Below are 26,714 nucleotides of genomic sequence, written 5' to 3' on the forward strand. Positions count from 1 at the left end.
ACGTTTTGAAGGACGTCCTCGCTCCAGTACTAAGCCATTTGGAGTTCTCAGCATCCCAGGCTTTATGTACACGTTGAATAATGAAGACTTGTAATGAAACACAACTGGTGTACATCATTCACTCTAAATCATTTCATATAAAAGCTTGCTCACCTGGGTTTCTTTATTTCAACAACAACAACAACAAATGAAACTGCTACAGTGCCTCCACTTTGTAGAAACTTTGGGTGATAAGCATGTGTGAGTGAGTGGGTGACTAGTTATTAAAGCCTGCATTCTTAATATCATCTAAGAAACAAAGTTCTAAGCACTAAAGCAAAAACATATTTTACTGTGATACTAGGATTTAGCAGAACACTGGCCTTGGTGGAACTAAGTGCTGCAGATGGGCAACATTGTTTCCAGAGATCAGTAAGATTTACTAAGGTTAAATCCTGTACGGATTTGAATTGTATTAGCAGCATTGCAGTCAGTGCAAGGCATGTTTGTTGCGGGATCTCTTAGCCACTGATTAACACTAATTTTAAAAGACACGCTGCAACCAGAGCTGGATTCCAGATACATCGTATCGAATCCAGCTCTGCCTTACCGGTCCGAGGCCGAGTGGCTGTATGAGCAACGATTGGCCGGTTGCCCAGTTGGGGGGCGGGACAAAGAACCGGATGTGGGTCTCTCTCTGTCAGAATGCGATTACGACCTCTGCCGGCTGATTAGAGGCGCCTGCAGAGATGAGGAAGAGTGCCCTTAGGGTGTGTCTCTCCGCATGCAACGCTAGGTGGCGCCACACTCGTCAATGTGTGGGTGGCAAAAATGCATCCGGCTGCTGCCCATGTTTCGGAGGGGATACGGGTTAGCTTCGATCGCCTCGGTCAGGGCAGGGTTCGGCATAGACAGAGAGGAAGCACGATGCAAATTGAACAATTGGATGCGCTAAAGGGGGAGAAAAAGGGGGGAAAAATAATAATTAAATAATAATTAAATAAAATACTGTATTTGCTGGCACAAAACAAAAGACACAATAAAAGTCAGATGAACTGATATTCACACAATATTAAAGCAGATGCTACAGTAAAGACTGGCATCGGATATTAAAGAGGAAGAGAGACCAATTGATGCTCCTCTCATCCAGCTTTGACTCCTACGTAGGGTCTGCTAATAGAACTGCCATCACACCACCCCGGAGGGCAGCTTCACCATGATAGAAAAAAGACCAGAATGAAAAGGTGCTGGAACACTGCTTGATGCCAACGTACACACTGACAGAAAAAAAAAAAAAAAAAACAGGCTGGACCAAGTCTGTGTCACAGCCTCAGAAACAAGTTGCCGGAGCAGAGAAGCCAGCAAAGTCCTGGCAGTGAGGCTAAGAATTAAAGTCCTCCACAGCTGCAGCGAATTAACACTTAATGAGGCGCAGAGACTGCCAGTTAAAGGAACCGGCACTGTCAGTCATCTACTTCTGACAGCGCAATGAGTGTGCGTAACACTAAGCTGTACCTTTTACCAAGTTATACAGCAGGTGGTCCTGTTACACTATGTAGTGGTGATAGAATCGCTGTGAACGCATTGCAACTGAAGCTGTCTTATTGTATTAAACAACACTGGGGGCCAAAAAGCTGTGCACCAACTAGCTAAAGACCATAAAAGATCAACAGTTGACAGATTTTTGGGCTTTTTTCCACAGTCACCTGACTGAGAGACGGAGAAAGACAAGCATTTAGTCATAAAATCATAAAATACATATACGAATACGAATGTCTTTATTTGTCATATACACATATACAGGTGTACAGTACAATGCCATTCTTTCTTCGCATATCCCAGCTTGTTTGGAAGCTGGGGTCAGAGCTCTGGGTCAGCCTGGAGCTCAGAGGGTTAAGGGCCTTGCTCAAGGGCCCAACACTGGCTGAATGGCAGATCACAAGATGAATAGAATAGAATGCCTTTATTTGTCATATATACAGTACATATACAGGTGTACAGTACAACAAAGTTCCTTCTATACATATCCCAGATTGTTTGGAAGCTGGGGTCAGAGCTCTGGGTCAGCCATTGTACGGCACCCCTGGAGCTCAGAGGGTTATGGGCCTTGCTCAAGGGCCCAACAGAGGCTGCATTGCAGATCACACAATAAATATAATATAATACCTTTATTTGTCATATACACATATACAGGTGTACAGTACAATGTCATTCTTTCTTTGCATATTCCAGCTTGTTTGGAAGCTGGGGTCAGAGCGCAGGGTCTGCTGAGGGGGGTAAGGAGTCGAGAGGGTTAAGGATCTTGCTCAAGGGCCCAACACAAGAACACAGATCACATGATGAATAGAATGCCTTTATTTGTCATATACACATATACAGGTGTACAGTACAATGCCATTCTTTCTTCGCATATCCCAGCTTGTTTGGAAGCTGGGCTCAGAGCGCAGGGTCAGCCATTGTACGGTACCCCTGGAGCTCAGAGGGTTAAGGGCCTTGCTCAAGGGCCCAACAGTGACTGAATGGCAGATCACAAGATGAATAAAATTGAATGCCTTTATTTGTCATATACACATATACAGGTGTACAGTACAATGTCATTCTTTCTTCGCATATCCCAGCTTGTTTGGAAGCTGGGGTCAGAGCGCAGGGTCGGCTGAGGGGGTTAAGAGTCGAGAGGGTTCAGGACCCCGCTCAAGGGCCCAACAGTGGCTGCATGACAGAGCTGGGATTCAAACTCTCAACCTTTCAATTGATAGCCCAAAGCTCTACCCACTAGGTTACCACTGTCCCTGAAAGATGCTCTTTGGAATACATGGATTAAACATGGATTTTGACAAACATGCAGTGTCCATACCAGCTCAAGTGCATCCTGACATTACAGTAAAAAGGGGAACATACTAAATACTAAGAAATGTAGAAACTGTGTACTTTGTACCTATTATGCTGATTATAATGTATGTAATGGAAGCACTGTATTAAATTCGTACATTGTGGTCACAAACTTTTGGCTTCCACTATAAGGGCTTCGAACATACTGGCTAATCAGGAAAAAAAATATATTGCTTAAGTTCCCTTTTCCTCTTCTCTCTTCTCAGAAGGAAGAAAAAACACAATTTCAGTAAAGCACTGCAATATCTAGTGGCTTACTATACTTCTTCACCACATAAAAAACGCTGCAGAGAAGGGTTTATATGGGAGGAATAAAGAGGGAAAGAAGGGAGCGAAATGAAAAGGAAGTATGTTGGCACCAGCTCTAAGTCTCTGAGCCACGTTAGCCCCTGGGCTTAATTGAAGCCAGGAGGGAGCGTTTAATAATTGCTGTCAGAAGATCAAATTTAATTCTCTTTTTCACAGGACCGCTGTAGGGTAGGGTGAAACAAATTGTCATCAGAGATTTCCAAATGAACAAAGCTTTTAATTAGTCTGATTAGAACGCCGAGCCGGAGAGGGATGGGCGGCGGAGAAGCGCGCAGGAAGAAGCGCGACGAGATAATCAGAGGATCATCCAGGCCCGAAGACACGCCGCAACCCCTCGACGCCCCTCTGACCCCCCGAACACTGCTAACATCATAAGACGCTCCGGTCCTGGCTGGGGAACATAACTGGCTAATGTTGTCAGGTCACTTCTGTGCTGTGAGCTTAGGGAGAGGATTATTCGCAGAGATGGAGGCTGCTCGTGTTTTCTTTTCTTTGATTTCGTTTCAAGATTTTTAAAAATAGTGCGGGCCATTCCTCTGAATCGGTGCCATTTATATGTATAAATGTATATAAAAATTTACCTTAAAAAGCATTTTCCTGCACATTGATCTAAATGCACATTTAAGATACACTGATCAGCCATAACATTAAAACCACCTCATTGTTTCTACACTCACTGTCCATTTTATCAGCCCCACATACCACCTACCATAACTTCCATCTGTTCTATCTCTGCATGCTTTTTTAGCCTGCTTTTACCCTGCTCTTAAATGATCAGGACCCCCACAGGACCACCACAGAGCAGGTATTATTTAGGTGGTGGATCATTCTCAGCACTGCATTGACACTGACATGGTGGTGTGTTAGTGTGTGTTGTGCTGGAATGAGTGGATCAAACACAGCAGCGCTGCTGGAGTTTTTAAACACCGTGTCCACTCACTTTCCACTTTATTAGACACTCCTACCTAGTTGGTCCACCTTGTAGATGTAAAGTCAGAGACGATCGCTCATCTATTGCTGCTGTTTGAGTTGGTCATCTTCTAGACCGTCATCAGTGGTCACAGGACGCTGCCCACGGGGCGCTGTTGGCTGGATATTTTTGGTTGGTGGACTATTCTCAGTCCAGCAGCGAAAGTGAGGTCCATCCATACCATCATACAAGCACAACACACACTGACACACCACCACCATGTCAGTGTCACCGCAGTGCTGAGAATGATCCACCACCTAAATAATACCTGCTCTGAAGTGGTCCTAGGAGAGTCCTGACCGTTGAAGACCAGCATGTAAGAGGGCTAACAAAGCATGCAGATGGACAACAGTCAGTAATTGTAGAACTACAACGTGCTTTTATATGGTAAGTGGAGCTGATAAAATAGACAGTGAGTGTAGAAACAAGGAGGTGGTTTTAATGTTATGGCTGATATGCACAGATTCAGTGTTGAACAAAAAGTTACTACACACACATGGCACCCATTCAGTGTGATGACCCTTGTATTCAATTCATTCAACCAGAAGTATGAACCTGGGTAAATTTCCTGCAGCCTTGTGGTTGTTACCCCTCAGCTTGACATGCTGGTGGCTACAAATTTGTTGATAAACACAACTCGGCACTTGCAAAAGTGTCAAAACCCCAAATGTGGCTTTTGAATTAAATCAACGACCGAATGTCCATGCATTACTATTGGATGTCTCTGTAAATGTTGAATTTATAATACACTATACACAATCATTCATGTGTTTTGCTTACACTTCTGTGAAGAACTCGATAAAGACCTCAATTATTTCCACCCGCGACTTCCTTACTTTCTCTTATTTCATACCTAACCAAAATATGCTGGTAAATTTCAGTTCTTCTTTCTTCATATATCTTTCTTCCATCGTAGCATGAGCTCTTCAAGAGGTGATTTTACGGCTACCAAGAACCGCCTGTGCATTTTGCCTCGGTTATTTTACCTCAAACGCTTCCTCAGACGTTCCTCTTTTTTTCGGTCGGGCTTCGGTCAAACAGTTGGTCGAAAGTGGACAGCTCAGTACAAAGCGCATTTCAAATCCGAGCAGCTGCGTCGTCCCTTCCCCTTTCCAGTCGACACGTCGTGTCGCGCCGTGTCATCCCCGTGTCGCCTTGCGACGGCTAATTGACAGACGGCTCTCACCTGCCCCCGTTTCACCTCTGCCGGACCACAGTTGCTGTTTGCTGACTGAATGAGGGACAAGAGCGCTGTCAGCACCCCTTCATCCCCTTTTCCGTCTCCTTTGTGCGGTGACTTATTGCTATTGCTCGGTCATTCTACAGACATTTGTACTAACTAATAAATGCTTTACGTGTAGTTTTTCTTCAAATTAGACACTTGCGGAACACACACAGATCAAGACACGTATCGGAATCACCAGTAAGCATTGTATGGATAAGAAACTGGAATTGGAGCATTGGAGACTCCTTGCAGTTGAAAAGTGTATTGTAGTTTTGCCAGGGTATCCAAGTGTACATGCGTATTGTTGTTGGTGGTGTTGGTGGTGTTGGTGGTGTTGGGGGGGGGCAATAGTTGGCTTGGATAATAATGTGTAAAAAGTAAATACATACACTACTAAAATTAATATTTCTACTATTTTGGATCTACAATGGTGCTACATGATAGACCGCCCTTTCAGAGGTCAAAAAAGCAAAGCAGTTCTGCCATTGGTTGATGACGTTGGATTAAGTTGAGCAAATCACAACTATTTCTATATTAAAAATATATATATATTTTGCACCATGCCCCCCCCCCCCCCCCCCCCCCCCCCCCCCCCCCCCAATTTTCCTCCCAATCTAGCTGTATCCAATTACCCGGTCGCATTACATTTCCCCTCTACTGATGTTCACCTCCACTCTGACTGAGGAGAGCCATGACTAACACGCACCCCCTCCGACACGTGCTCCTTTCACAACTGCTTCTTTTCACCTGCATGAGGTGAGCTCATACGTGGATCAGCATTGCACACGGAGAGTCACGCACTGATCACATTACCCCCCCCCCCCCCCCCCGTCTCTGTGCAGGCGTCATCAATCAGCCAGCAGAGGTAATTGTATCAGTAACGAGGAATCCCCTTGCTACCGGCGCCCAGCCTGCCGGTAGCAGAGCTGAGATACGAGCCGACGAGTTCGAGATGTCAGCTCTGTTGTGCTAGCCATGTCACTCACTCACTCGCAGCTTTTCAATGGGCGCAAGGCACACAGCAACACCCTGGACGGGGCGCCAGTCCATCGCAGGGCAGACACACACACACACCCATTCACCTATAGGGCAATTCAGTGTCTCCTATTAACCTGGCTGCATGTTTTTGGACTTTGGGAGGAAACCGGAGCTCCCGGAGGAAACCCACACAGACACGGGGAGAACATGCAAACTCCACACAGAAAGGACCCGGACCGCCCCGCCTGGGGATCGAACCCAGGACCTTCTTGTACTCGCAAAAACGTTTAGGCATTTGCAAAGTTGCTTCTAAAAACAAGTAGTTGGCTGACAAAATCTAACGATACCAGCGCTAATCACAGAATAAACACGGCTGAAAAAGATTTTTTCTGATTTTATAAATACTAAGGCTAACTAATTTACAAAAAGAGCTCTCTTGTCAGTAGAAATCTGTGCGCCCTTTCTCGTCATTTTAAAGAAACGCACAGCTGATTGCCTATTGCACCGGAGCGAGCCTGAATGAACTCTCTATGCGGTGTAAATGAAACCTCTCCTGTTCCTTCACATGCCCTAATCTTACATAGCACCTGAAAAGAGCCATTCAGCACACGCCATCCATCAGTAATGCAGTTCATGCAGAATTTCACACATTCGCTAATAAAGTCACTCATTGTGACAGTTCTCTATTTTTTTTAGGTTTTTACGGGTTGAAGTCGGGTCTTACTTTTGAAAGCTCAAAAATAATAAGTGCTTCCTGATTAATATTTGTAGTGTAAGTGCGACGTGGGCTGTCAGATGCACACACGGGTGACTTGTGATGTCATGTCTTGATGTCTTGGAAGCTAAATTGAATGCTGGATCTTGGATCGAAACGTGGCCGATTGTTTAAGCATTGCATGAAAAAGTGGCCAATATCTTATGGTCAGTGGTGGCGGCCGCAGTGGCTTCAGCTTTCTTTCTTTTCCGTCCTCTCGTCTTCTTTTCTGGCCGGGAGAAGGAAGCTCAAAAGTTTTGGTTCCCATTTTGTGCACTCTGGAACAGTTTAGGAAAGGAAGCACCTTTACACCTTTGATTGTCTGTGGTCGCTGATGTCACGTCCTTCCTCCAGGCTGTGTTTGTGTCAGTACGTGTGTGTGTTTCCTGTTTCTCTGTCCAGTGGTTTTCGGGGGGCTTGAAGCTTGAAGACCAGCTCTGAAAGTACTCATATGTCATGTTTTCTAAACCAGAACATTTGAAGTGCTTAAAAATTGTCTATTTCTGTAAGTACATTTAGCTTCAAACCCACACATACACCCCCTAAATCGTCACGCTGCATTTCACATTTCAGAACAGACCAGTTCCGTCGAGCTAAATCCCAGGTTTAGGTCAATCGTTCGTTCGCGAGTTGGACGGACACCAGCGGTAGCCATTCGTCAGAGCTTGTATCTCCCCCAGGCAGCCTGTTTAACACTCAAGAGTCAGTGAATGTAATGACATTACAGAGACAATAGGCCTCCCAGGATCCCCCGCCTGGATTTCTCCCCATGCACCATTAAATAGCACTGATAAACAGCTGCCTGTCCGCAAATAAGTGCATGACATAAAATCGGCTCTAAAAAATAAACGCCGCCAGGGGAGGAGGAAGAAAATCTGTTTCAGGGATTAAGCAAGAAAAGGAGAAGAGGATTTCCAAGTAGGGGACTTCACTAGAGATTGTCCTCACACACAAACTGTTTGGGAATCGACTGTGACGTTTTTGGCCTGTTCTAGTAAATGGGAGGTTATTTAAAAATCGGGGAGGATTATTTCATGAGCTTTGAGCTTGACTTTTTGCACTGAACTTTATTTAATATCTCCGTGACCACATTTTTTCTCGTGAGGATAAGAGGGTATTGGAGTTTTTTTTTTTAAAGCAAATGCTATTACCAAATATGATACAGATGTGCAGGAGAGAACCAGAGAGAAATCGAGGGAGGAGAGTCTACACACTCTACCCACGATACTGGGTTCACGATACGTTTTTTTCCCGATATTTTTTTAGCAAAATTAAATTGAAGACAAATTATGACAATGTTTCCTTTTACTATTTCTCTTTAAAAAATAAATAAATAAATAAAATACTGAATTTGTGCTTATTTACATTTACGGCATTTAGCAGACGCTTTTATCCAAAGCGATTTACATTACAGTTACAGTGTACAGTCTGAGCAACTGAGGGTTAAGGGCCTTGCTCAAGGGCCCAACAGCAGCAACCTAGCAGTGGTGGGGCTTGAACCAGCAACCTTTGGATCACTAGTTCTGTGCCTTAACCACTAGGCTACGGCTTGGCCTTATCTTTTATTTATCTAAATAATAAATGTCTTTTATTTTGTAGGTAGGTACAAACTATGCAAAGCAATGCTTTTTGTGTAAAAAAAAAACTGAAATAACATTTCAAAATAAATCCCACATTAAATGAATAAATGAATAATACAAATAATGAAAGTGTCCTCACATAAATACATTTGGCTGGAAAATTCCGAACCCGGCAACCCTGTAGTGACGTCCACCAGGCGAGGTGAATAGCGCCAGTGCCCTTTGCTGCTTAAAGTAAATATCGATTCATTATACATGTAAACCGATTTGTCTTGTGGTGCATCGTTACATCCCTATTTACAAAGTAAATGAAACAAAGACCTTGGTGTGGTCTGATGTTAAACAACTCACTGGATCTCATTGTTTTCATAATGAAATGCACAAATTTAGACCAATGCAATACTGGGTATCCGTAATGGGCCAAATATCGGTCTGAGTCAGGATATTAGATCAGATTGTATGTGACAAGTTTTATATAGTCCTTCCGATAAAATATGTTATGGTAGCTCAGTGGTTAAGAGGGCAGTAGTTCCTTAGCGGTTAAGGTACTAGACTAGTAATCAGAAGCCCAGAAACCCTCAATTTCTTGAATTGTAAGTCGCTTTGTAAATAAAATCTCACTCTCTTCTTCATTCTTTATATGTATTGTGGAACACATAGAAAGCAGTTCTGTTCAGTTATTTTGAGATGTCTAGCAGATGTAAGATTCTAGCGCAAGATCAAGAGGTAAGTGTGATCTCATGGTCAGTGTGTTAAACAGGTTTTTATGTTAGCAATTTTCTTCTGTGAGTTTTATGGTGCCATGATTACTGGTCACGTTTCATGTTAGGCCTACAAACAGAAAAAAAGGAGCTTGGTGAATTTCTAGTGTCATGTATTAGTACAAGTTTAAGTACAAATTGTACAAATGTTGGCTGTGTAATGATTAGAGCATAATTACTATTACTATTATTATTATTATTATTAATGTTGTTGTTATTGATATTACTATTATTAATATTATTAAAAAATGTATAATTAATTTTAATATCATTTTTAAATATTATTATTATTATTAATTATTATTATTGTCATTATTAATAAAAAATAATTTTATTATTGATTTTAATATTATACATTTATTAATATTATTATTAATTATTAATATTATTTATATTATTATTATTATTATTAATATTATTAAAAAATAATTTTATTACGATTTTAATATTATACATTTATTAATATTATTATTATTAATAATAATATTTATTATAGTAATAATAATAATAATAATAATAATACATATTATTGTATTATTTTTGCCCCCTTTTTTCCCAAATTAGTCATATCTCATATCCAGTTACCCAGCTGTATCTCCTCTAGGTGCAGAATTCTACCCTCTGACACATGTGCAATAGCCAACCGTTTCTTTTCATTTGCCCGAAGCCGATGCACACAGGGATCATTATCGTGTATGGACAGTCACGCACTGATCTCCATTATTCCCCATCTCTGTGCAGGCACCAGTAACAAGCCAGCAATGAGAAATTCCTTCTGCCCTCCCACCCTCAGACACAGTCAATCATGTCTGTGTAGGCACCCAGCCAGCCAATAGATCATTTGTATTATAATTCCTTATTAACTTAATAGCATATCCTATTGATCATTAATGTTGTTTAATTGACTTTAACAATACAGTTTGCTGTATATATTCTTTTTTTTTTTTTTTTGGGAATAGAACGTCCCAGAATTGTGTCTGGTCTTGTTTGTACCCATTACCCTCTCAGCTTGTTGGAAGATGAAAAAAGGAAAATGTCTTTCTGTTCATGACAACCATGTACTAGATCTCAAGCCTCTTTTTTTCCTCCCTTTCTCCCATTCCTATTAGCCGCAAAGGCGGCATGCTTAACAGATGGGAGGCTCAGTAGCACCTCTCCTCTTCCAAAGAGACCTGCTCAAATATCTCTCACATTTTTTTTGTTCTCTTTTCTCTTGTCCTTCCACTCACATTTAAAGCTAAATGCATTCTTCAGCTCTCTATCTTCCTGTGTTTATCTCTCTTGTGGCATTATTTGATGACCTCTCAGTAACTTGCGTTGACCCTTCTGAAGCTTGTCTTCAGCTCTCAGACTAAGCCAAGTCTTCCTCCTCCTCCTCACTTAGCCGCCTTGGCTATGGATTAGTGAATTAGCTTAACATGGGAAAGAGCTCTCTATCTCTTGCTCGCTCTCGCTCTCTCTCTCAACTCAAACTCAAACTTAAACGTAGCTTTATTGGCATCATTAGCATAAAAAGAAAATAATAATAATAGAAAATATACACTATACAGATATACAGTACATCCAAACATAACATTTTAAGAAAAACAGTGCAAGTAGTAACAACAATGTAACAATAAAAATAATTAAAAATAATCTCTCTCTCTTCATCCTTCTTCTTTCTGTATAACACATTGTAGACTATCACACGTGTAGTACTGCGTAGTGTTTGCTCTCATTGGGGCATGACAACCACACTTGTATGATAATATCAGACCTCTGTGTGTGTGTGTGTGTGTGAGTAGTTGACAGAGTTGTTTGCCAGCCGTTGTTTCTTGTCTACACAGTAGTTCAGCCCTGCTAGGGTAAATTGCTCTTTGCTCATCTGTAGTAATCTTAAATGATGATGTATTCGCGTGTGTGGGTGGTGGGTTGGGGGTGTTTGTGCGTACGTGTGCAAGCACAAAACTTGTCACTTCAAAAGGCAAATACTATTATCAAAGTTATAAGCATGTTGCTCATAATGTACTTTCCTGTCTGTACCACTAAAGGACGTGGCAAACCAAGACACACAAAGTTGCAGGGGTGTCCAAACCACTCAGAGAGGGGCGGATCTTTACCACATTTAAATAACGGCTGATAAATTCCCAAACTACATTTAGTTAGTGTTTAGAATGTATGTGCATGTATTTGTTAGTTCAACAAGGGCAAGTAAATAACAGCAATCTATAAAACAACTAAGTCATACATTCAGATACTAAACATTTCAAACAAACAAGAGTAAAACAACACAAACGTTAGAGCATAATGCAGCATGTTCCAACCGTTCATACACAAACCTATGAGGACCGTACACACTGATCAGCCATAACATTAAAACCACTTCCTTGTTTTTACACTCACTGTCCATTTTTCAGCTCCACTTACCATATAGAAGCACTTTGTAGTTCTACAACAACTGGGTAGAATTGTCTAATAGAGTGGACAGTTAGTGGACACGGTATTTAAAAACTCCAGCAGCACTGCTGTGTCTGATCCACTTATACCAGCACAACACACACTAACACACCACCACCATGTCATTGTCAGTGCAGGGCTGAGAATGATCCACCACCCAAATAATACCTGCTCTGTGGTTGTCCTGTGGCGGTCCTGACCATTAAAGAACAGCATGAAAGGGGGCTAACAAAGCATGCAGAGAAACAGATGGACTACAGTCAGTAATTGTAGAACTACAAAGTGCTTCTATATGGTAAGTGGAGCTGATAACATGGACAGTGTGTGTAGAAACAAGGAGGTGGTTTTAATGTTATGGCTGTATAATTATGGCAATCTGATCTGAGATTATGTTCTGGGTTATTGCTAGCTAGCACATTGCTAGTACAGGAGTATTTTGGTGCTACTTTTAACCAAAACAAAACAGGCCGACTTATGTTCCACTTATGAACATGGGTCACATTTGCACCCACTGTTTCCAGGATAAACCCTTGACCTACAGCAGTGTTGACCAGGGCAAAGGAGTAGAGGTGAATAAACAATTGTCTTTATATATTAATGGTTAGAATTCAAGCTGAGTTTTGTCTTTGATTAATGGGTTACCACTGAAACATAAGTCCTTGCTGATAGGATTCTTGGTACATGCAAATAGGCTACATTTACCGTAGTATAGAAAAAGCTGAAATTAAAATGAATTAATATCTACTTCTATCGACCAATTAGCTTAGATTTGTACACGGTGGCTCAGTGGGTAGCACTGTCGCCTCACAGCAAGAACGCCCTGGGTTCGATCCCCAGGTGAAGTGGTCCGGGTCCTTTCTGTGTGGAGTTTGCATGTTCTCCCCGTGTCTGCGTGGGTTTACTCCGGGAGCTCCGGTTTCCTCCCACTGACCAAAGACGTTCAAGCGAGGTTAGGGATGCAAATTTGTCCCTGACTGAGTTTGACATTAAACTTGTGAACTGATGAATCTTGTGTATCGAGTAACTACCTGTCCTGTCATTCATGTAACCAAAGTGTGTAAATTCTGACGTTAAAAATATAATAAATTGGCCGCTCAGGTGGCGCAGCGGTAAAAGACACGCGCTGCAACCAGAGCTGGATTTCGAAGGAGCGTTGTTTGCGAATCCAGCTCTGCCTTCACGGTCGAGGCTGGGCGGCTATGGACAACGATTGGCCTGTTGTCCGGGTGGGGGGCGGGACTTGAGACCGTAGGGGATGCTCTCTCAGGAACGGGGCGGTCGCGCCCTCTGCTGGTTGGTCGGTGGTGCCTGTATGGAGACGGGAGGGGGTGTGGCGGAGTGTGTGATCCTCCGTGCACAGTACTCTGCCACGCTGCACTCGTCAAGTGTGGGTGATAAGACGGTCGATTGGCTGTGCACGTTTCGGAGGAGGCGTGGAACGGCCTCGTCAGCCCCAATCAGGAGCAGGAATCCGCACTAATGAGAGGATGATAGATGGGGACGAAATTGGACGTGCTAAATAAAAAATAAAAAAAAAATAATAATAATAAATATAATTAGCTACAATGCTGGTTGATACTGTTGATTCACCAAAGGAGCCAAATTAGGATTAAAATGAGACTACTGTGCAGCTATAGCAATGCAAAGAAGAATCACTTCCAGCTAGCTATTTATTTGTTTAAGCTTAGCTAAGCACGATTGAGACTAATGAACATGGGCAGTGCCAGCTTTCTGACTGCATCTCGATAAATATTTACACACTAATCGAATCATTATCACCAGCTTGTCTACGCGTTGTTTTGCTCTTTGTTCAACAGAAGTCCGTTAAACAATCGTCGCGCTAGCTTCGATTTTGCCACGCACGTGCTAACACAGTCTCGCCGACAGCTCCCGCGAAGTGCGACGGGTGTTGTTTGGATGCTAATAAGGCATATCATTAGGTCTCATTATTAATAGAGATCGCAGAACCCAAACAGTGGGCTGGTTATTAACGACTTTTAATTTTTCTTTGTCTAGCAGAATGCGTCTCTGACGGATTGGTTTCAGCGAGCTAATGAGAGAATTTATCAACCCGGTGTCGAATTCTTATACTACGGTAATATGGAGCGTACAGGGAAGACACTGTTGGCTCGGTGAATGGTAGGAAATGATGTACTTGACTTTAGCTCCTCGTGTCGCTACAACCGCTCTTCAAAAGCTCTCGATTGGCTGCAACTTTACAGCACAGAGCAATACGTTCACGACTCGCCCGTGCCACCAGACTTATCAAAGAGCCAGAGGAAAGATAGATCGCTGGATCGACAGAGGGAAGACAGAGTGACATGTCTTTCAGATGTAGCAACATAAATGTCTCGCACTCTGTCTGGCAGCTGCATGGAAATGCGTTTCAGAAACAGGCAAAGAAAGAGAGGACAGGGTAGGAAGAAGAAGAGAGAGAGAAGAGCAAGACAAAAGAGAACTGTGACAGCTTCACTGCATTACAGCTAGCCTAAATAATAGGATGCTCATTTGCATAACGAGGGACGTTATCACCTCTACTGTCAAAAGAAAACACAACAACACTTGTGCTGCTCCTCCCCGAGATGGATTGAGTTGGCCTACTTTAGGCGCCTGGGAGGTGCGCTCACTGTGTACGCACACACAGTTACACATAGACAAACAAGCGCTTGCTCACACCGTGCGGGAATCACATCTCAAAGGTGTGTTGTGATGCTTTGCTTGAGTAAGGGCTGCCCTTTCAAACCGATGCACTCTCTATAGACGGTCCTGATCCAGCCACGGAAAAAAAGATAAGCTGTGAAGTGGATTATATCAGAGATAGGCAGACAAACAGGCATTGGCTGGCATTAACTCTCTTCTTTACACCTACCTGTATTAGTTTTTAACTCAGTCAAGCTTACATCTAGTAAGAAAGCATTTATTTGTCATATATACATCTACACGAGTACAGTACAACAGTGACCTTGCTTAAGCACCCAACTGTGGCAGCATGGCAGAGCTGGGATTCAACTTCTCAGCCTTTCAATTGAAAGCCCCAAACTCTACCCACTAGGCTACCACTGTCCCACACATTAAGCTGGGGTCAGAGCGCAGTGTCAGGCATTGTACGGCGACCCTGGAGCAGACATTGTTAAGGGCCTTGCTCAAGGACCCAACAGTGACCTTGCTCAAGGATCTAAAAGTGGCTGCATGGCAGAGCTGGGATTCAAACTCTCAGCCTTTCAATTAACAGCACAAAGCTCTACCCACTAGGCTACCACTGTCCCTCATTAGGTCAGAGCATGTGTGGCACCCCTGGAGCAGACAAGGTTAAGAGCCTTTCTCTTAGACCCAACAGTGACCTTGCTCAAGGACCCAACAGTGACCTTGCTCAAGGACCCAACAGTGACCTTACTCAAGGACCCAACAGTGACCTTGCTCAAGGACCCAACAGTGACCTTGCTCAAGGACCCAACAGTGGCTACATGGCAGAGCTGGGATTCGAACTCTCAGCCTTTTAATTAATAGCCCAAAGCTTTACCCACTAGGCTACCACTGTCCCACACATTAAGCTGGGGTCAGAGCGCAGTGTCAGGCGACCCTGGAGGCCTTGTTCATGGGCCCAACAGTGGCCTTGCTCAAGGACCCAACAGTGGCTGGGATTCAAACTCTCAACCTTTCAATTAATAGCCCAAAGCTCTACCCAGTAGGCCAGAGCGCAGCGTTAGGCATTGTACGGCACCCCTGGAGCAGACAGGGTTAAGGGCCCAACAATGACCTTGCTCAAGGACCCAACAGAGGCTGCATGGCAGAGCTGGGATTCGAACCCTCAACCTTTCATTTAATAGCCCAAAGCTCTACCCACTAGGCTACCAGTGTCCCACATTAAGCTGGGGTCGGAGCGCAGGGTCAGCCATTGTACGACGACCCTGGAGCAGATATTGTTAAGGGCCTTGCTCAAGGACCCAACAGTGACTGCATGGCAGAGCTGGGATTCAAACTCTCAACCTTTCAATTAACAGCCCAAAGCTCTACCCACTAGCCTACGACCGTTCCACATTAAGGCAAATTTTGTATCCCAACACCGAGGTGGAAAAAAAAATCACAAATTCAAAAGCTAGCACACTGTGCATGCAAATTTTCCATTGTGCTTCTATTTTGGTTTTCCAGAAACTTAATTAGGGTGTGTTAACACTGGGTGCTAGTTTATATGATAAATAGATGCTGGTTTTTGGGGTTGATGAAAAAAAGTGGCTCATGTAACGTTCACACATTTACCACCACATATTTGTAAAAAACAGTGTTAGTGACGGGCTAGTAATGCTAAATTTTTCTATAACTTTAAGCTGCAGTTTAACAAGGTGATTGACGTCACTCAAACACATTCAGAGTGATACCAGAAAAAATAAGACAGATCTTAGGGATAACATGATGGCAGAAGGGCTTGTCTGCTTGTTTTTGGGGTGCAGGCATGACGGTACAGTTGCTCTGTTCCAAATATCGCCAAAGCCCCTTGCTCACCTTCTCCAGTGTGCATACTTGGTCATGTCATCGATGTGCTGAGCTATAGTGTGAGCCTTCGAGGGTGCAAACAGTGTCTAAGCACTGGGTGGAAATTAGTACCTACCGATCATGTTGCGTTCAGTGTACATGTTTAGAGGTACAAGCCAAAAAGCAACCGTGTTATTTCATTGGGTGATTGATGGGAGGGAGAAAAAAACAATAGCCGTCAGCATTAGGATGAAAAACAGACACATCAAGTTTAAAAACCTAGTGAGCTGCCTTGCTGCCTACTGCCTACCTAGGCAGCTGCCTAAGTAGAGAGAATTCTTCCTCTCCACCAATGCCGATCCCTGCTCTGATTGAGGAGAACGAAGCTAACCCACGTCCCCTCCGACACGTGGGCAGCATGCCGTATGCATCTTATCACCTACACTTTGACCAATGGAGTGCAGTGCAGTGCAGTGCAGTGCAGCTCAGCGCTGTGTACGGAGAGACACACCCTGACAGCAGTGTTTTCCCATCTCTGCGCAGGCGTCATCAATCAGCCAGCAGAGGTCGTAATTGCACCAGTCTTGAGAGAGAGAGAGACCCCATCCGGCTTAGTCCCGCCCATCTGAACAACAGGCCGATCGTTGTTCATTTTCTGGTTCCAGCGTGTGTTTTTACCGCTGCGCCACCTGAGCGGCCAAGTAGAGAGGATTCTAATAAGACATCGAACTTATAGGGCAGGTTATTTAGATGCGCTACTTAGACGCCGATTACGGCACAACAGTTTTCGCTTACTAAGCTAACACGGTTAGCCTCAGGCCATTCAAACCCGCTAGCACACCAGCTAACATCTCCCTCTGTGTATCGAAACGGTTAAACTATCACTGACATGCCCGAATTTGCAAGTAAATTACACGTGTACGCCTTTATACAAAATAAAAATCCTTTACATTTGTCCGTCGTATTTGTCATTTTTGTGAGAAAAGTTGTGCCGCATTGAATGCTGGGATTGCCCTCACCGCTAAGGAAGCATCGGGTGCTCCCTCGTCATTCAGTCAGATTATAGCTTTGAAATAAGGCACCTCAGTAGGCAGCATTTTAAGGCATCTAAGAACTTAAACAGCCTCCTTTTTCGGGAGCGTGTAGGATGACGTACAATGCGTCTGTGTAGAGAGCTCACTAGGTTTTCGGAAAGACCCATTATGTGCTTGTCCTGGACACTCGTGGCACTGATGTGTCCACACTTGCATCATAAGCTTATTCTTAAAACAACTAACTAGGTTTTTTTTTTACTAGTTATTTTCTTTTTTTAAAGAAACATGATGCAAGTAAAAGCATTGACACAGCAGCATAGATACTAGATATGCTCGCTGTTCAAGATGGCATAAATATTACATAGTACATGATTAGCACTGTTAAGTTAGTGTCACTTCCTAAAAACCCTGTCAAAATCCGGGCGACCGTGGAGAGCGCGTGACAGTGCTGTCTCCCCTCTTTGTCGTAGCGCCGATGAGCCGGCTCCGATTTGCATGATATCGACAGCGAAAAAAGCAGAGCGCTCTTCCAACATGTTGACAGATTTTTTTTCGTCTTCATTCACCGTCCCATGCGGTCGAGAATCCGCTCTTTCTTTTTCCGCTCCGCTGTTTTCTGCCATTTTTCATCTGCCTTAATGTCTCTCTTTCTCTCTTTGTCTCTCTCTTACAGGTACAGCTGCTGGAATCTTTGAATCAAGTGGAGCAAGTACAGAGAAGAAAGCCCGGTTTCAGGAAGCGAGAAAAAAAAAGAGACAGAACAAGACAAAGTTACTTAGTGGAAGAAACGGCAGACGAAAGAAACGGGAGAATGGGGAGGAAAAAGATTCAGATCACACGGATTATGGACGAACGTAACAGACAGGTAGGGTACACTTATAAATAGGGCCCTATTCAATTCACAGCAAAATTTGCTTAATTTGTCGAACCTCATTTTTCAAATTAAAATCAAATTAAATTACATAAAAATTTAGGGATGTAACGATGCACCACAAGACAGTTAAACATCGATTCACACGTGTAACGATTCAAATCGGTTTACATGTATAATGAATCAAAATTCACTTTAAACAGCCTGGTTGACGTCACTACAGGGTTGCCAGGTTTGGAATTTTCCAGCCAAATGTATTTAAATGAGGATACTTTCTTTATTTGTATTATGCATTTATTTATTTAATGTGGGATTTATTTCATTTCAGTTTTTTTTACACGTTTTGCATAGTTTGTACCTATAGTTTGTACCTAGACAAATTAAAGATAAGCACAAATACAGTATTTTATTTTATTTTGTAAAGATAAATAATAAAAGGATTTTTTTTTTTTGTCGGGATTGGGAAAAATCGTATCGTGAACCCAGTATCATAAATTGCATCGCAATGTGGGTAAAGTGTATCGTTACATCCCTATTAAAATTTAATTACACTTATAAATAGAATGATAGAATAAATGCAAGCTACAATACACAGCACAACCTACCTTAATACCTACACCCCCCCAAGTCCACACAATTGGTTGTGAGTTTTCCGAAATCTTGGACATCTTGTCTAACCGATTGCTAGTGTAACCGAGTGTCTGTAGAGTTTGCTGAGTTTATGAAGTAAGAAATAAACTGTACATAGACGAACTATTGAGAGAGTAATACTTTCCTGGCTTGTTCTTTTGACGCGCAGCACAGACTACACAGAGATGATCACGTGTGTAGAGAAGCACACTTTTCCATTGATTATGGAATCCCCAAAGGGACAAAATGCACTTAAAATGTAAACACATACATCAAACATTAGGGGATGTAACGATGCACCACAAGAAAGTAAAAAATCGATTCACATGTGTAACGATTCGAATCACTTGTATATACGTGTATAATGAATCGATATTTACTTTTAACGGCAGAGGGCACTGGCGCTAATCACCTCGCCTGGTCGACGTCATCACAGGGTTGCCGGGTTCGAAATTTTCCAGCCAAATTTATTTATGTGAGGATTTTTTTTTTTTACAAAAAAGGGAAATGTGCAGCATTGTTTTGCATAGTTTGTACCTACCTTATAAAAAAAGCTCATTCATTATTTAGATAAATAAAAGATAAGCAAAAATATAGTATTTTATTTTTTTTTTTTAAAGAGAAATAATAAAAGGAAACTTTGTCATAATTTGTGTTCAATTTAATTTGGTTTAAAAAATCTGGAAAAAATCGTATCGTGAACCCAGTATCGTGAATTGCATCGCATCGTGGGTAGAGTGTATCGTTACATCCCTATCAAACATTGTCAGCACACTACACCACAGAAAAGTCTACTTTACTTAATTATAATGTCGTACGATTGCTTGTACCACCTTATATACGCTACACCGATGAAAAATGTTAAATTGCTAAACACAAGCCTTAAAGTTTGAATTTTACAGCAGATAGCAGAAGGCTCATTACGTAGGGCCTTACATATAGAAAAATAAATGCTAAATGATAATGGAATTACAACCAATGAGCCCTGATTCCACTTTATGTAATGAGTTAGTCCAGATCAGGGGTTCTTTCATCTGCAGTTCATGGCACGTTGAGGTTTGGCCTTCACTTCTATAACAAAAGCTTTTGGCCACTAGTGCATCCATAGTGGCCAAGCTGATAACAAGATCAAGAACCACTGCTCAAGACCTTTGCAAGATTATAAACCCCAAGGTCTTTCGAAGACCAGCAGCAGTTGATTTAGCAAGGCAAGTGGAATCAGGTGTAGCTCCTGCTTGCATGGATTAAAAACCTGCAGGCAAAGTCACAGTTTCCACATTAATATAAAGACTGCACAGCCAAATCTTTAGAATTTAAGAGTTTAATTAAGCAATAGAACACGAGAGGGAGTGTGTTATCACGAATAACATCACGGCTGTGATTCGGTCGCAGGCACGAGCCGAAGGCGAGTGCCGTAGATCATCACAGCCGTGATGTTATTCGCGATAACACACGACCTCAAGTGTTCTATTGCTTTTATACAACAGTTTTCACAAAATAAAGAAAGAAAATAAATCAAAGAAGCCCTAAATTTCATATTAAATATGCTTTAATATTGACAATACCTTCCGCCAAAAAGTAGTTCCACAACGAATATAAAGTTTAACACTACAAAGCAGACATTCCAAGTTGCAAAAACTCATATCAGGGAGGTAAGAACAACAACAAGAAAAAGGTAAGAACCTCCGAAGGGAAAAAAGAAATAAAAAAACCTCTTGCACACACCAGAGGATATACGGGTGATAACAGAACTTTTAGAAGCTGCTAACTGGGCTATTATGCTAACTGTTCGCGTTACAAACACATTAAAGTTCCCTACATAGTGCACTAGAATGTGTATCAAATCACGGATTTATGTTCGCTACACAGTGCACTAGATAGTGAATTAGACAATTGGTTATGTTCCCTATACAGTGCGATAGATTGTACTGTATATCAGATCACGGATTTAAAACGTAATCGGGAGCTGTGTCGCCTGCGTGTACGTTTGTGTGTGAAGTATTATTGGAAAGAAATACAGGAGATAAACTGTTCAGTAGAGCTTTGTTTTATTGCATCCTTAAACTGAACCCACGCATGCGTATAGGGCAGTGATAGCTCAGTGGTTAAGATACTGGACTAGTAATCAGAAGGTTGCCGGTTCAAGCCTCACCACCGCCAAGTTGCCACTGTTGGGCCCTTGAGCAAGTCCCTTAACCCTCAATTGCTCAAAATTGTGTTCAGTCATAATTGTAAGTCGCTTTGGATAAAAGCATCTGCTAAATGCCGAAAATGCAAATGCAAATGCAAATGTATACGGCATCAAGCATAACTCCTTATTCTGTGTTAACCCTTTAACGTCTTAAAGGCATATTACAACAGTGTGCTTGCAGCTTGTCGTTACTGGCAACGCGTCAGCGGAGTAATACCGTTGTGGTGTGAAAAGCCCATGCTGTTGTCACGAATATCAGCACAGTTAGAAGGCTTCTCAACCAATCACATTGTACGGTCGGAACTAACTGTTGTATAAGAGAGGCTTTATTGTCAGTTTAGCTTAATATATACAAGTACATTTTGAAATGAAACAACGTTCCTCCAGGACCAGGACCAGGGGGCAACACAGAACACAAGTGCAAAACAATACAATATACACAGGGCAGATAAAACACAGTACAATAAATACAAAGACTTACAATAAGTACATTAGACATTTCTAATCCAAAGGAATTAAGAGGGACGAGACTAGAGACGTGTAGTGTTGGCCAATACAATATAATGGTGCTAAGTAGGGGTTCTATAGCAGCAGAGATATCAAAAGAGTACGGTGCAAAGATACAGCATTGTGCAAAGCATTTACCACACCCTCACCCAACGTGCCACCAGCTGTACCTAATGACACCGAGAGATTATTTTAGCATGGGTGGGTACTGGGTGGGAGGCCGAGACAAACAAGCAAACAGGCATCAGGGCACGTACAGAGCGAGAAAAAAGCAAGCAAATGTGGGCGGATCCTAGGGATCGCACCACCTAGCCAGTAGTTTTCCCTTCCAGATCAGCTTGTAGGTACGAGCCAATGAGATATTAGTCTTTGGTGGCATCACAACAGCCTATTTTGTAACCATTCTCCAGTTTTATTCCTATAACCGGGTGTTTTTCTACCTGTTCACCAATTCCTACCCTCAATGATGTCACAATGGAATAATGTAATCATCAGATTAAGAGATTAAATATAGTCATAGCTGAGTTTGCTTTACAAGACGGGCTATTGACCTTTGTAGCTGGGACGCGTTCAGTACTCATGCAGCAGGTGGCACAGTCAGCCCCTTTCTGTTAAACCGAAAAGCCCATTAAGTTTTCTTGATTACTGGGTCGGAAAGTGCTATCGATCCAGCCGGGCATCCAAACAGGCACGCTTGGCTGTGCCTCAGGAAGGGAGCTTGACTGGGCTTCTGTCTGGTCAAGGCACCCTCACTAAGTGGTGAGGTGTTCACAGTTCATCTCTCTGTAAGACTCCACCACTGGCAGGTGAAAAAATGTGGCTGGCAACTGCCCTCGGTTTAGAGGTGATACTCCCAGCTGTTCTCGGCCAGTGCAGCGGTGTGTACATGATTCCTTCTTGTAATGTATATATAATTCTAGCAACTAAATAATGAGACTTGAGTCATCAGCCAGTCGGGTCTGCAAACACAGACGGATATCATATGTAACAGATTTTGTACTTGTATCGATTCTAGTGGTGCCAGTAACATAGGTACTTGTTTTACAGCTAGATCAATGAGCTCCTCTCTTCTTAGTGTTGGATGGGGATGTTTGGCTGCTGGCAAAGGAACAGAAGTTTAAAGGGACCAACAGAGAGCAATTTGTGAAAGGCAGAATGATCTAGAGGCATTCCTAGATCTACTTAACACGACCTTATTTTAAAAAAAGCTTTATTTAATACATAAGTTATTACTAAGACTTGTTTTTTTAGGGATTTTAAACTGGTTCTATTTAAGTAGATTGATGGATGGATGAATGTACGGACAGGCAGATTAATGGACAGAGAGATATACAGTAAACTGTGATTTTTTTTTTCTGATGGTTGAATGTATGAACAGACAGATTGACAGACAGACAGACAGACAGACAGAAAGACAGAAAGACAGACACACATATACAGTGTATCACAAAAGTGAGTACACCCCTCACATTTCTGCAAATATTTTATTATATCTTTTCATGGGACAACACTATAGACATGAAACTTGGATATAACTTAGAGTAGTCAGTGTACAACTTGTATAGCAGTGTAGATTTACTGTCTTCTGAAAATAACTCAACACACAGCCATTAATGTCTAAATAGCTGGCAACATAAGTGAGTACACCCCACAGTGAACATGTCCAAATTGTGCCCAAAGTGTCAATATTTTGTGTGACCACCATTATTATCCAGCACTGCCTTAACCCTCCTGGGCATGGAATTCACCAGAGCTGCACAGGTTGCTACTGGAATCCTCTTCCACTCCTCCATGATGACATCACGGAGCTGGTGGATGTTAGACACCTTGAACTCCTCCACCTTCCACTTGAGGATGCGCCACAGGTGCTCAATTGGGTTTAGTCCATCACCTTTACCTTCAGCTTCCTCAGCAAGGCAGTTGTCATCTTGGAGGTTGTGTTTGGGGTCGTTATCCTGTTGGAAAACTGGCATGAGGCCTAGTTTTCGAAGGGAGGGGATCATGCTCTGTTTCAGAATGTCACAGCACATGTTGGAATTCATGTTTCCCTCAATGAACCGCAGCTCCCCAGTGCCAGCAACACTCATGCAGCCCAAGACCATGATGCTACCACCACCATGCTTGACTGTAGGCAAGATACAGTTGTCTTGGTACTTCTCACCAGGGCGCCGCCACACATGCTGGACACCATCTGAGCCAAACAAGTTTATCTTGGTCTCGTCAGACCACAGGGCATTCCAGTAATCCATGTTCTTGGACTGCTTGTTTTCAGCAAACTGTTTGCTGGCTTTCTTGTGCGTCAGCTTCCTTCTGGGATGACGACCATGCAGACCGAGTTGATGCAGTGTGCGGCGTATGGTCTGAGCACTGACAGGCTGACCTCCCACGTCTTCAACCTCTGCAGCAATGCTGGCAGCACTCATGTGTCTATTTTTTAAAGCCAACCTCTGGATATGACGCCGAACACGTGGACTCAACTTCTTTGGTCGACCCTGGCAAAGCCTGTTCCGAGTGGAACCTGTCCTGGAAAACCGCTGTATGACCTTGGCCACCATGCTGTAGCTCAGTTTCAGGGTGTTAGCAATCTTCTTATAGCCCAGGCCATCTTTGTGGAGAGCAACAATTCTATTTCTCACATCCTCAGAGAGTTCTTTGCCATGAGGTGCCATGTTGAATATCCAGTGGCCAGTATGAGAGAATTGCACCCAAAACACCAAATTTAACAGCCCTGCTCCCCATTTACACCTGGGACCTTGACACATGACACCAGGGAGGGACAACGACACATTTGGGCACAATTTGGACATGTTCACTGTGGGGTGTACTCACTTATGTTGCCAGCTATTTAGACATTAATGGCTGTGTGTTGAGTTATTTTCAGAAGACAGTAAATCTACACTGCTATACAAGCTGTACACTGACTACTCTAAGTTATATCCAAGTTTCATGTCTATAGTGTTGTCCCATGAAAAGATATAATGAAATATTTGCAGAAATGTGAGGGGTGTACTCACTTTTGTGATACACTGTAGTGTAATACAAATGTGTCGTTGTCCCTCCCTGGTGTCATGTGTCAAGGTCCCAGGTGTAAATGGGGAGCAGGGCTGTTAAATTTGGTGTTTTGGGTACAATTCTCTCATACTGGCCACTGGATATTCAACATGGCACCTCATGGCAAAGAACTCTCTGAGGATGTGAGAAATAGAATTGTTGCTCTCCACAAAGATGGCCTAGGCTATAAGAAGATTGCTAACACCCTGAAACTGAGCTACAGCATGGTGGCCAAGGTCATACAGCGGTTTTCCAGGACAGGTTCCACTCGGAACAGGCTTTGCCAGGATCGACCAAAGAAGTTGAGTCCACGTGTTCGGCGTCATATCCAGAGGTTGGCTTTAAAAAATAGACACATGAGTGCTGCCAGCATTGCTGCAGAGGTTGAAGACGTGGGAGGTCAGCCTGTCAGTGCTCAGACCATACGCCGCACACTGCATCAACTCGGTCTGCATGGTCGTCATCCCAGAAAGAAAGCTGACGCACAAGAAAGCCCGCAAACAGTTTGCTGAAGACAAGCAGTCCAAGAACATGGATTACTGGAATGCCCTGTGGTCTGACGAGACCAAGATAAACTTGTTTGGCTCAGATGGTGTCCAGCATGTGTGGTGGCGCCCTGGTGAGAAGTACCAAGACAACTGTATCTTGCCTACAGTCAAGCATGGTGGTGGTAGCATCATGGTCTTGGGCTGCATGAGTGTTGCTGGCACTGGGGAGCTGCAGTTCATTGAGGGAAACATGAATTCCAACATGTACTGTGACATTCTGAAACAGAGCATGATCCCCTCCCTTCGAAAACTGGGCCTCATGGCAGTTTTCCAACAGGATAACGACCCCAAACACAACCTCCAAGATGACAACTGCCTTGCTGAGGAAGCTGAAGGTAAAGGTGATGGACTAAACCCAATTGAGCACCTGTGGCGCATCCTCAAGTGGAAGGTGGAGGAGTTCAAGGTGTCTAACATCCACCAGCTCTGTGATGTCATCATGGAGGAGTGGAAGAGGATTCCAGTAGCAACCTGTGCAGCTCTGGTGAATTCCATGCCCAGGAGGGTTAAGGCAGTGCTGGATAATAATGGTGGTCACACAAAATATTGACACTTTGGGCACAATTTGGACATGTTCACTGTGGGGTGTACTCACTTATGTTGCCAGCCATTTAGACATTAATGGCTGTGTGTTGAGTTATTTTCAGAAGACAGTAAATCTACACTGCTATACAAGTTGTACACTGACTACTCTAACTTATATCCAAGTTTCATGTCTATAGTGTTGTCCCATGAAAAGATATAATAAAATATTTGCAGAAATGTGAGGGGTGTACTCACTTTTGTGATACACTGTATATATATATATACAGTATATATATATATAGTAAATTGTGAGGGTTTTTTTGGATGGACGAATGTGGACAGACAGATGGATAGACAGAAAGACAGACATGTACAGTATAATAAATTGTGAGGGATTTTTTTTTATAAATGGGCGAATGTACGAACAGACAGATTTATGGACGAACAGACAGAAAGACAGACACATATATAGTAAATTGTGAGTTTTTTTTATGGACAAATGTACGGACAGACTGATGGACAGACAGATATATATAGTAAATTGTGATTTTTTTTCTGATGGTTAAATGTATGAACAGACAGACATTGTGAGTTTTTTTTTGGATGGACGAATGTGGACAGACAGATTGATGGACGGACAGACAGAAGGACAGACAGATACATAGTAAATTGTGAGTTTTCTTTTTTTAGGGACAGACAGATCGACAGACAGACAGAAAGATAGACAGATATACAGATATTGGGAGTTTTTGTTATTTGAATTGACAAACGTACGGACAGACAGATTGACGGATGGACAGACAGACAGACAGATATAAAGTAAATTGTGAGTATTTTTTTGGGGGGAGGTGGACGAATGTACGGACAGACAGATTGACGGACAGACAGACAGATGTATAGTAAATTGTGATTGTGATTCTGTTTTTTTGAATAGATGAATGTACGGATAGACAGATTAATAACAGTTAATACGGATAACAGTTTTTGGTGGCATGGAAAGGGTCCA

At 42.7% G+C, this 26,714-nt stretch overlaps 1 protein-coding gene across 2 annotated transcripts in view; it reads left to right on the plus strand.

Moving 5' to 3' along the window:
* mef2cb (myocyte enhancer factor 2cb) overlaps nucleotides 1-26,714 on the plus strand; it is a 144,302-nt gene that overhangs the window by 38,197 nt on the left and 79,391 nt on the right. For both annotated transcript variants that reach the window (XM_063018266.1, XM_063018267.1), the window contains one exon: nucleotides 18,059-18,250. In XM_063018266.1, coding sequence (XP_062874336.1) covers nucleotides 18,197-18,250 — 54 coding nt within the window. In that variant the 5' untranslated portion in view covers nucleotides 18,059-18,196. The remainder of the gene's footprint in view (nucleotides 1-18,058; nucleotides 18,251-26,714) is intronic.

This window comes from Trichomycterus rosablanca, chromosome 21 (assembly GCF_030014385.1).
Source record: "Trichomycterus rosablanca isolate fTriRos1 chromosome 21, fTriRos1.hap1, whole genome shotgun sequence".
Classification (NCBI taxonomy): domain Eukaryota; kingdom Metazoa; phylum Chordata; class Actinopteri; order Siluriformes; family Trichomycteridae; genus Trichomycterus; species Trichomycterus rosablanca.